We start from the raw sequence: 12334 nt of genomic DNA, 5'->3' as shown, positions 1-12334 counted from the left end.
GAGTGTCTGAACATCTTGGGAGCAAGTAGCTTGAGAGCCAGCGTGGTGTAGTGGTTAAGAGCAGTAGACTTGTAATCTGGTGAACCGGGTTTCACTTCCCCGCTCCTCCATATGCAGCCGCTGGGTGACCTTGGGCCAGTCACACTTCTCTGAAGTCTCTCAGCCTCACTCACCTCACAGAGTGTTTGTTGGGGGTAAGGAAGGGAAAGGAGATTGTGAGCCACTTTGAGACTCCTTCGGATAGTGATAAAGCGGGATATCAAATCCAAACTCCTCCTCTTCTAGCATGGCCCGCGCTTCGTCCAAGGTGGATTCCCCAACTCCCAGGACCTGCCTCAGGCATTTTAGTGCCTGCTGTGGAAAACGGTGTCCCTACACACACAAGTGAATCTTACGCTCTGGGCGCTTCATCTGCATGAGACCCGTGCAAATTCCTAGGAGCGGCACATGAGGGTAGTTTTATACTATACAAAAGAGCATTCAAGCGCATGGTTCCCACACCTCCAGTCAGCTGTGATGCAATCCAGAAACGGTTTTGTCCGCCGTTGGCATGGAATCGTCCCCCTGCTGCATCGCCACCTTCCGCTTCTGCTGGAATGCCTTCCCACAACACAACATGGCAAATTACAAACCAGCATTGTGGAAGGGCACCTCGTCTCAAAATGGGGCTGAGTTCGAGTTTCGGATTTGTATGGAGATGGATGGATGGATGGATAGATAGATCAATCCCGATCGATAAATAAAGACAGAAGGCAGACACACCTATATACAGTCATACCTCAGTTTTCAAACAGCTCAGTTCTCAAATGTTTTGGTTCCTGAACATCGCAAACCCGGAAGTGAGTGTTCCAGTTTGCAAACTATTTTTGGAAGTCAAACGTCCGACGGGGCTTCCGATTGGCTGCAGGAGCTTCCTGAAGCCTATTAGAAGCCACGCTTTGGTTTTCAAACGTTTTGGAAGTCGATCGGACTTCCGGAATGGATTCCATTCGACCTCCGAGGTATGACCGAATAGCGTTTGCTTCCCTGATTTCTTTGTCTGACAAATTGCTGTGAAGTCGCAGTTCGTTGCAAACCTGTTCGGACGGTGTCATGAGCACATTACCACGTACATGTGAGACAGGCTGCTAAACTGTCGGGTCTCCATCCAGGAGCCCCCGCAGCCCTCTTGTAGGCCTGCCCCGAGACCACTTCCTCCTGCCCCCCTTTCGAAGCATCCGAGCCCTGGCTCTGTTCACATCTGGCAGCAGGCTGACTTTTCACACCACAACGCAAACTTGTCTGAGAGGCCTCCCGGGAGTTCCAGCTGCCTCTCTTGGGCTTCTAAGGAAGGGGGTGGAAATATGGGGGTGGCGGGGGAACTTAACAGCAAGGGGGATTTTGCACCATGAAGCGGAGGTTGCCTGGCTGAGCTATTTGTGACGTGGCCGGTAGGGCCTTGGAGAATCTGCTGCATAAACAACCACAGTAATAAGAACCATGAACGGATTTCTGCGCGCATGAATTCATGACATGCACAAATTTCTCTTGAATGGCATCTATATCTGCCTGTCTATATATACAATCTGGTTTCCAGCATTCTGTCACACTCTCCGCACGACTAAGAGACCGTGCATGGGGCTGTGCAGGAAGAGAGGCCGGCTAAATTCCATGAGGCTTGGTTTTCAATGGATGGGGTCAGTGAGAGCAGGTTCACCCCCCACCCACCCCCATCTCTCCCAACCGCACCCTTTCCTTCCTCCTGTTTAAGTGAATGGGTGCTTACCCCTGTGATGGCCTGGGACTTGGGCTCAGACTCGGAACCAGAGGAGTCTCAGTCCGCACTGGATCTTTTGCCTCAGGCGGCATCTGAAACAAGTCTGGGGCCTGATCCTGAAGAGTCCCAGTCTGCACAGGTTCCCCTGCAACAAACACCAGCTGGGCCGAGTCAGGGGCCTGATCCTGCCCTGGCTCCAGATGCGGGGATGACCTCGTTGCCTTCAGCTGGGCCATCGCTAACAGCTGCTCCACTACCAGCTGGGTCAGGGGAGGGTGAGGCAGGCCCTGGGTCTAGTAACCCAACGACGTCTCCTGAGCTACAGAGACTAAGGTCTGAGAGAAGGAGAGACTTGAGTACTCACAGGAGGAGTGCTTGCCTTCGGGTGAGACAGGGAGGTGAGTCACCAGGGGATCAGGACCGGCCATTACCCCGACAAATATAAAAGGCTGTCGGACCCTGTCCCAGGTTGCGGGAGCAGCATTGCTGTTTGCTAGACCCTGCCTGAGATCCTGTGCCTGGCCTGACCTAGCCTGCCTGGTTTCCTGCCTTGGCCCTGTCGGACTGACTCCTCGCGGAATCCTTGGATTCAGGACCGGTCCTGCACCGCGTTGCTTGGGTTAACCCCCGGGTCCAGCACAACCCCAACGGGGAGAAAAGTAAACTAGCCTTGTGTTTAAGCTCTAGCCCGGCAGCACGGTATTCCATTCAGGCAAGTGAGGAGGTTGGTAGAGTGCTTTGCCCCTTTCCCGCCGGCTTCCAGCAAGCTAGCGGACAGTTATGCAGGCCAGTAAATTTGGTGGGCTTATTTACAAGGCTGGAGTAGCCACTATACTCCGCCATAACAATCGGTATTTTGTGGGTGCCCAGAAAACCTCTGGCTGCCTGTTTTTTGGAAACAGGATGTGGGACCTTTGCTCAGACCCTGCAGGGGTCTTCTGATGTCAGTGGTAATAGTACCAACCTACCTTTTAAGGTTGTTGTATGGTTTATTGAGACAACGTATGTAAAGTACCATATTTTTTGCTCTACAAGACTCACTTTTTCCCTCCCAAACAGTAAGGGGAAATGTGTGTGCATCTTATGGAGCGAATGCAGGCTGTGCAGCTATCACAGAAGCCAGAACAGCAAGAGGGATTGCTGCTTTCACTGCGCAGCGATCCTCTTGCTGTTCTGGCTTCTGAGATTCTGGGAGAATCTGAGAATATTTTTTTTCTTGTTTTCCTCCTCCAAAAACTAGGTGTGTCTTGTGGTCTGGTGCATCTTATAGAGCGAAAAATACGGTGCTTTGTACACTCTCGAAGTGTTATATAAACGTGAGGCATTGCTACTGCTAATTAAACCAGGCTCCTACCTACCGTCTCTTTCTGTCCATTTATTTTAACCAAAACAACATCACAGGATTTTGAGAAGTACGTAGTTTGATTGATCATGGCATTCTGATCCACATAAAAGTCCCGGAAGTGAGAGCTGGGTTGGATTGCTTTAAAACGTGAACTCCTCGTTGCTAATATATACACATACCGGCATCTAAACATGCAGTTTCTCAAAGTCCTATCTGGACCCTTCTTATAGCCATCGAGGTAAATGGGAGTTTTATAACTGTATTATTAGGAACATTTTCTTTGAAGGGATTTATTGGCATCGAGGAGAGCTTAAAATAACGGAAAGCCAGCAAGGATCACCGGTGTGTTATAGTTCACGTATTCCTAGTTATCTGGCCAGCTTCACAGCAGCTTTTAAAGCACCCAGCATGAACTACTTACAGCTAATGGCAGCCCATTGCCAGTGATAAATATGGAGAGGTGCATTTTCTATTTGAAGCCTTTGAGCTGGCAACAAACCCCATTGCTCTGGCCGTAGTCAAAACATAAAATCTCCTGGAATTTGTTAGTTAAGATGAAAAGCGTGCCTGCCTTGCACTTTTTAAAGGTTTGGCTTCCCTCTCTCTCTCTCTCTCTCTCTCTCTCTCTATATATATATATATATATATATTCTATAGGGACTTGCCTTCTGAAGCAGAGTTTAAAGAAATACCAAATCAAGGACACAATCTGCCTATGTCCGGCGTTTCTAAGCCCTGCTGCTTTCAGCTGAAAAGTCAAAACACATGGATAGAGCGCAGCCCTAAAATATGCTTGTGCGTTGTCCGAGTTTGTAACGTTTCCACATTTTGGAGCAAACCTATATTGCCCAAGTGCCAGTTGTGTGCCCTAGCAAATGAATTGTTTTATGCAGCTCTGTAGTATATCTTTGCCCCACTGTTTCCCATGGGCTAAGGGGTGGCGTTGGAGGAATCCCATCAAAATGTCGGGGCTGCCTCCCCCTGTGCCCAAAGTGTTCACAATCAGAAGTGCCGTGCTACCAAGACTTGCTAGGAATCGGTTCCCAATTAACTCAATAGACTTTTGCTTTCTCTCTCTCTCCAACTTGTTGGTTCAGAACAGGGATGCAGAGCCCCCAGCCCACAGAGATTTTCTTAAGCTTAATTACTATGTATGGGGTGGATCTTCATAGAGGGATGTGTTTCTGTGGTGCATGTTGTATGTGTGTAAGGTACACATGTTTGCGGAATCATGTCCACTTTTATTTTATTTTCCACTCGCCGTCAACATGCAGCCACAGACAGGTAGTACTTCTACCTGTCTGAAATAAGGGCCCCAGCCAACCACCTTAGGAGTGTAACACTCCTTTTGGCGATGATGATGATGATGATGATGATGAAGAAGATATACAGTGGTACCTGGAGTTACAAACACCTCAGATTACAAAAGCTTCAGGTTACAAACTCCGCTAACCTGGAAGAGTTACCTCGAGTTGAGAACTTTGCCCCAGGATGAGAACAGAAATCGTGTGCCGGCGGTGCAGCGGCAGCAAGAGGCCCCATTAGCAAAAGCATGCCTCTAGTTAAGAACAGTTTCAGGTTAAGAACGGACCTCCGGAACAAATTAAGTTCATAACTAGAGGTACCACTGTAGTTATTTATTCATAACCCACCTTTTTCCCTGACAGGGACTCAAGGCAGCTTACAGATAAAAATACACACACATTTGATGTTTCTGGATAGATAGATCGATTGATAGATCGACCCAAGCCCTGCTGTTACCTGCCCAAGGTGGGTATGTCTTGGCTGAAACAGCCTCACAGGCCAGAGGCTTGACAGACCAGATGTGTCCTCTTGGCTGGTGGCTCCCCAACCCTGGTTTCATACATAGCCAGGCTGTGACTCATCCAAAGAGATCCTTCCCATTTTAGGTTGCAGTCATGGGGAGTTACTCACGGAGGCATCACATTCAACGGCAACACCCAAAGACTGAGATTCTGAAGGTTCACCACCCGTATTACTTTAATTTTTTTAAAATAAATAAATATCAGTGTGGCGATCACACAGGGTCCCCGGACGTTTGACGGTCTATTGACCCTGTGCCACCACTGTGATTGCTTTCTTCGCTGCCACCAACCTGTTTCTCACGGGTACACACAGAGTCCAAAGAGTTGTTAACATTAACAAATAATCAAGTTTATTTTATAGGCATGAACAAGCTTATGGTTTCAGTTAATTTTTCTTGGCAGTTTCTTAATCTTAGTTCCTTTCATGTCCTATACGTTCCTAACAACTTCAAACTGATTATCCCAGCTAACTATCTGACTCTACCTACCAATTCCTCTCACTCCCTCACAACACAACTCGACCAACCCACAGACTTATCCTCCCTCTACCTTCTCCAACTCCCCACTCTCAACTGACTTTCACACAACACCGACTCTCACTCTTAACTCCTATCAGTTTCTCTTTGGCCAATCACATCACACTCATTTTAACCCTTTCCTTATGACCCACCTAGGAGGCAAATGCCACAATCAGCTTTAAGAGCAAGGAGCCAAGTGGCTTACAATGGCACCTTCCAGATGCTGACTACAAGTCCCATCATCCTTAGCCATTGGCCCTTCTGCCCGGGGCTGATGGGAACTGGAGTCCAGCAACATCTGGGAGGGCACCATGTAACAAATAGTAAGACATCTTGACACTATAAAATGGCCCAGCTAGCAGTTCATAAAGACGCACACCAAGTGTGGAATAATTTCAAGTCATTCATCCTCGGTGCCCTTTTTCAGGAACCTCCCAGATTTTCTAATATCTTTTAATATATGTTAAACATCATGGGATGTTCTACGTGGCCTCCTAGACTGGTGGCAACGGATTAGTATTATCTTTCGCAGGGACGCTCTGCCGCTAACGATCATCTTTGAGTGACTGACGTGTTGTTTACGCCGTGCTGATTTTATTGCTGGGCGAGTTTTATTGGGGTGGAATTGTAATATTGCTTTAATTTCATTTGCATCTGAACAAACAAAAAACTAAGGTGTTAGGGAAAAATTTGACAGCTACTGAAACAGAAGGGTTTCAGAAGGAAACAGAACTAAACATGGTTAAAAAAGTGAAATACCTGGGGGTTAATCTCTCTTCCAAGAACCTGAATTTATTTAAAGATAATTACGAGAAATGTTGGTTAGAAGTTAAAAAAGATTTAGAAATTTGGTCAAGACTGAAGTTATCCTTGTTAGGCCGAATTGCAGCTATAAAAATGAACGTTTTGCCAAAGATGTTGTTTTTGTTCCAGGCCTTGCAGATTGTGGACAGAGTGGAATGTTTTGGAAAGTGGCAGAAGGATATCTCTAAATTTGTCTGGCAGGGCAAAAAGCCCCGAATAAAGTTTAAAATACTAACTGATGCAAAGGAGAGAGGGGGATTTGCCCTGCCGGACTTAAGGTTATATTACGAAGCTGCAGCCTTCTGCTGGATGAAAGATTGGATTTTGTTGGAAAACACTGATGTCCTGGATCTGGAAGGCTTTAATAACTCGTTAGGTTGGCATGCGTATTTGTGGTATGACAAGGCAAAAACATATGGAATGTTTAAAAACCATATTGTCAGAAAAGCAATATTTATGGTCTGGAAAAAATACAAAGACTTATTAGAAAGCAAAACTCCGAGGTGGGTATCACCAATTGAGGCCAAAGCTCGGAAAAAACCCAACATGGAGGCCTACTGGCCGAAATATTGGGAAATAATAGAAAATATTGGAGGTAAATGGAGGCTGCAGAGCTTCGAAAAATTACAAAGTATGGTGCAAGGTTGGCTACATTATGCCCAAATTAATGAGGTTTTTAAGCTAGACAAAAAAATAGGATTCCAGGTGGAAAAATCGAAACTTGAGACAGAGCTGTTAGAACCAAAGACCAAGTTATTATCGAGAATGTACAACTTGCTGCTTAAATGGAACACTCAGGATGAGACAGTTAAATCAGCTATGATAAAATGGGCTCAGGACATTGGATATAACATCATGTCAGAAGACTGGGAGAGGTTATGGACCACCGGTATGAAGTTTACTGCATGTAATGCTTTGAAAGAAAACATTATGAAAATGGTATACAGGTGGTACATGACCCCGGTCAAGCTGGCTAAGATATACCATTTGTCCGATAACAAGTGTTGGAAGTGTAAGGAAGCTGAGGGGACATTCTTACACCTTTGGTGGACCTGCCCAAGATTGAAGGCCTACTGGGAAATGATCTACAATGAGTTAAAAAAGGTGTTTAAATACACCTTCCCTAAGAAACCAGAGGCCTTCCTTCTGGGCATTGTCGGCCAGAAGGTGTTAAAGAAGGACAGAACCTTTTTTATGTATGCTACAACAGCAGCAAGAATTCTTATTGCTAAGCATTGGAAGACTCAAGATTTGCCCACACTGGAGGACTGGCAGACGCAATTGATGAACTACATGGAATTAGCCGAGATGACTGCAAGGATCCGAGACCTGGGAGAAGAAGCGATGGAGGAGGATTGGAAAAAATTTAAGGACTATTTGCAAAAGTATTATAAATTATATGAATCTTAAGATGTCGCATGATTCGGAATGTCAGCCCCAGCAATATAAGCAGACTATTTATGAAAGTTGAATTATCTATGGAAGAATCAAAGTTTAAATGGGTAAAAAAGAAACATTGTAAGATTTTTAAAACAATTGGAATATAAGAGATTTAAACTTGAATAGTAATTGAAAATACAAAAAACACACGAAACAAGGTTATAACTTGCTGATAACTTTATTGTCAAGAATGCATTATGGGGAGACGTGGGGAAGTTCGATAGAAATTTGAAATAAGTTGATGAAATGGTCTGGTTTTATTGTTCTTGTTTCTTCTTTTTTCTTTTCTTTTTTTATTTGCCTTTTCGTGTTCTTTTTTTTTTGTTTACTTCTTGTTATTGTTATATCTGTAATGTGGAAAAAGACGCAATAAAAATTATTATAAAAAAAAAAATAATTTCATTTGCATCAACTTGTCGCCTAGAGAAGTATTTTCATGAGGTGACTAATAAATAAATAAATAATATATGATCAGAGTGCGGTCAACTTTTTAGCAAGATTATATATATAATCTTTTATATATACGATATATACTTTTATATATACGATTGCATATATATATATATATATATATATATATATATATATATATATTATATATATTATATATATATTATATATATTTATATATTTATATATATTTATATTTATTATATATTTATATATATAAATGCAATCGTGTATTTCCATGGGGGAGAATATGAAGGCATCGGGAGCAACTCTCATGGAACGGGCTTTCATCCCCTGGGATTTGCCTGGGGTTCAAGGGTAGTTTTCCTTCTGTTTTTCTGCCTTAAAGCGTTGTTTCTTCCACTGGCGGTTCTTGAGACAGGGCGGGGTCAAAACCCGCACAAATGAATGCACGGCTCTTCTGCCCCCCCCCTTTATTTTTGCTTTAGCATAGCTGTTTCGTTTTGCTGCCTGAATCATAATCCAGAATCCATGTGGTTATCCTAAGCAGCTCAGATCATGCATTGGAAATTGCAGGACACTTCGCAGCTTTCAAAACCCATTGATGTGGTCCATGGTTACAGGAAGCAAGAGAGTAAATAAGCAGTTTACCCCAGAAGCTGGGGGTTTCAGCGGCAACCGTTGGATTTCTAAGGAAGAGGACTAGGGATAGGTCAGGAGGCTTCCAGAGAGATGGAGTTGTTGTATCCAGTGTTGGGCCTACTCACCTGTACATACAAGACAGACCTGTCCTGTTTATAGGCTTCAGTTCCTGGATTTCTTTGCAGAGATGATCTTGCTTCATTAAACAAGTAGTATACCTTGCTGCTTCTCCCATTTGCTCCCCCAGAAAACCTTGCTTAGATAACATGCCTTTTGACGTGGCACCAAGATGCACAGACCATAGTTCAACTCAGGCATAGGCAAACTTGGCCTTTCAGATGTTTTGGGACTACAACTCCCATGATCCCTAGCTAACAGGACCAGTGGTCAGGGATGATGGGAATTGTAGTCCCAAAACATCTGGAGGGGCCGAGCTTGCCTATGCCTGGTTCAACTCTTTGCATTTTGCTTTGGTTCCCACACGTTGTGTGCTTTGCTAATCTTCCAAGGAGTTGTTGTTTTTCATTTTGTGTTTTTATGTTGTAACAGCCCTGAGGCCTGCAGATATACAAATTTAATTTATTAATTGTGAATTGAATAATAATAATAAGAAGAAGAATTAATAATGCAACCTGCTCCTGGGACCTTGTAATGGAAGAGATTTGCCTCTCCACATTCACATTTTCCTCCCCTTCTTCTTCTTCTTTTTGCAGAAAGACTTCACCGTGCGGGAAGAGCTGCAGCAGAGCGACGTGGAGCGCTGGCTGGGCTTCATCACCTTCCTATGCGAGGTCTTTGGCACCATGAGGAGCAGCACTGCGGAGCCCTTCCGAGTCCTCGTCTGCCCCATCTATACCTGCCTCAGGGAGGTAAGGCATCTCCGGGGTCAGCCAGTGACAAGCCACACGACATGTTTGACAACAGGGCCCCAGTTTTGCAGCTTCCAGGCCGCCCCACCCCCTCACCTTTTCCTTATTAGCGCTTGATAACCCTTTCTCCGCCAGTTTCCTTTGTTTTATTTTTAGAACAAAGGGCTTGTTCCAACCAGAAGGAAGGAGGGAGGGAGGGAGAGAGGGAGGGAGAGAGGGAGGGAGGGAGGGAAGGAAGAAGGAAGGAAGGAAGGAAGGAAGGAAGGAAGGAAGGAAGGAAGGAAGGAAGGAAGGAAGGAGGGAGGGAGGGAGGGAGGGAGAAAGAAAGAAAGAAAGAAAGAAAGAAAGAAAGAAAGAAAGAAAGAAAGAAAGAAAGAAGGAAGGAAGGAAGGAAGGAAGGAAGGAAGGAAGGAAGGAAGGAAGGAAGGAGAAAGAAGGAAGGGGAGAGAGAGAGAGAGAGAAAAGAAAGGAAGGAAGGAAGGAAGGAAGGAAGGAAGGAAGGAAGGAAGGAAGGAAGGAAAGAAAACAGGAAAACACCCAGTCCCGACTTCTCCCTTCTCGAGAGTTGTCTTGGAATGATTATCATGGAGGGATACACATGAAAACCATTATGGGCAAATGGATTTAGTATTCCAACGTAATATTTCAGGACCCTCAAGGGGAATAGGGGTGCTAGGCAGAGAGGCTGTACCACCGTAATTCTGCTGTTGCTTCAGCATTGCTGCGACCTGGGAGCCCATAGGAAGGAGAGCAGGAGACGAAGGAACAGCGGCAGGGAAGGGGGAAGAGTTATCTAATTGGTCCAAACAAAAGCCAGCCATCTCTTTGCCCTGCAGGCTTACTGTGCAAAAGCCGTTTCGCAACATTCAGTCCAGTCTCCTGTCGCAGCAAGGAAAGGAGCCCGAGACAGGGCTGAGGGCAGGATTCCACTCAATAATTACTCGGATAGAACGACTTCCACTCGCAAACAAAGGACTTCCTCCCCTTCTCCTCGTCGCCTTGGAGAAGAAGGGCCATAGCTCAGTGGTAGAACATCTGCCTTCCCTGGCATCTCTAGGTAGGATTGGGAGAGATTCCTGCCTGAATCCCAGCCTGGTCCCCAAATTTGCTCCGGAGGATTCTTGGAAGCAATAGGACAGATTTACGGGGCAGGCTGGGAGACGGGAAGAAGATTCTGTCACTCAAGGAGAAATTATTGTGCCGATGGAACTTTCACCTTAGCGCTAGGTTGAATTCCACTCTTACCGTTATTCACACACACATTTAGGAACGTTAAGATAGGGCTGGATCAGGCCAGAGAGCCTTCTAGCCTAGCACCCTGCTTCTTGCAGATGCCAATGGGAAACAGGACCTAAGTGCAGCGGCTCTCTTAATAATAAAATAATAATAATAATACTTTATTTATATCCCGCCCTCCCCAGCCGAAGCCAGGCTCAGAGCGGCTAACAACAGTAAAATAATACAGCATTCTAAAATCAGTTCATTATAAAATCAGTTCAAATCAAATTAATGGCAACCATTGAGCTAGAGTTCTGTGAGGATTACCAAAGGAGGGGGTCAGGCTGTGTCTTGGCCAAAGGCCTGGTGGAACAGCTCCGTCTTTCAGGCCCTGCGGAAAGATGTCAAGTCCCGCAGGGCCTTAGTCTCTTGTGACAGAGCGCTCCACCAGATCGGAGCCATAGCTGAAAAACCCCTGGCTCTGGTTGAGGCCAGCCGAACCTCCCTGTGGCCCGGGATCTCCAAGATGTTTTTGTTTGAAGACCGTAAGGTCCTCCGTGGTGATGTTCTCCAGCAGCTCATTTCAGGAGATCTGCTGCTTCTGAATGGGACATGGGTGGCGCTGTGGGTTAAACCACAGAGCCTAGGGCTTGCCGATCAGAAGGTCGGCAGTTCGAATCCCCGCGACGGGGTGAGCTCCCGTTGCTCGGTACCTAGCAGTTCGAAAGCACGTCAAAGTGCAAGTAGATAAATAGGTACCGCTCCAGCGGGTAGGTAAACGTCATTTCCGTGCGCTGCTCTGGTTCACCAGAAGTGGCTTAGTCATGCTGGCCACATGACCCGGAAGCTGTACGCCGGCTCCCTCGGCCAATAAAGCGAGATGAGTGCCGCAACCCCAGAGTCGGTCACAACTGGACCTAATGGTCAGGGGTCCCTTTACCCTTTACCTTTACTGCTTCTGAACTTGGAAGGTTTCACTTAGCCAAGTGAAACAGTTAGCCACTGATAGATCTTTCTGCACTATGAAGTTCTCGAATCCACTTTTGAAGCCCTCTAAGCTGACCTTCACCACATCCTGTGGCAAAGGGTTCCATAATTTAACTTGGGATGACTCCCAGGTTGCAGTATTGTGACGTTATACTGGACAGAGTAAACAGGCTAGAATTGGCAAGGCGGCTGAGGAGCGGTGAAGCAGGGCTGGATGTGGGGCTCAGGGAATCCCTGTGCTGGGATGAGGACAGGCATTTTGTTAACCCTCAGGCCATCGCTGCCACCAGTTCACTGCAGAGTCTTCTTAAAAGTTTGCAGGAGGCAGCAAAAAAAAGGCACTTTTTGGAATATTTGCACCAACTCTCTCAGCTCTCATGAGTTTTATATTATTAAAGGCAGACAGTTTAACTGCGATCTAGCCGCAGGAAGTGTTTCCCTGAGTCATTTCATTCTCATCTGTGTTTTGTTTAACTTTTTTTTCCCATTCATGTTTGCTTCCATTCTTAGAAAGCTTT

General features: G+C 45.7%; 1 protein-coding gene and 1 long non-coding RNA gene across 4 annotated transcripts in view; both read left to right on the top strand.

Annotated features, from left to right (window-relative positions):
- Positions 1-12334, top strand: part of LOC308597447 — a 353006-nt gene that overhangs the window by 319885 nt on the left and 20787 nt on the right. The window lies entirely within an intron of this gene.
- The window catches only part of CTIF (cap binding complex dependent translation initiation factor), a 191718-nt gene that overhangs the window by 170303 nt on the left and 9081 nt on the right, over positions 1-12334 (top strand). For all 3 annotated transcript variants that reach the window (XM_081212911.1, XM_081212910.1, XM_081212909.1), the window contains one exon: positions 9456-9611. In XM_081212911.1, the coding sequence (XP_081069037.1) occupies positions 9456-9611 (156 nt within the window). The remainder of the gene's footprint in view (positions 1-9455; positions 9612-12334) is intronic.

The sequence above is a fragment of the Podarcis bocagei genome, assembly GCF_964188305.1.
Source record: "Podarcis bocagei genome assembly, chromosome: 11".
NCBI classification, from domain to species: domain Eukaryota; kingdom Metazoa; phylum Chordata; class Lepidosauria; order Squamata; family Lacertidae; genus Podarcis; species Podarcis bocagei.
The sequence above is the reverse complement of the archived record's forward strand: the minus strand, read 5'-3'. Positions and strand labels throughout refer to the sequence as shown.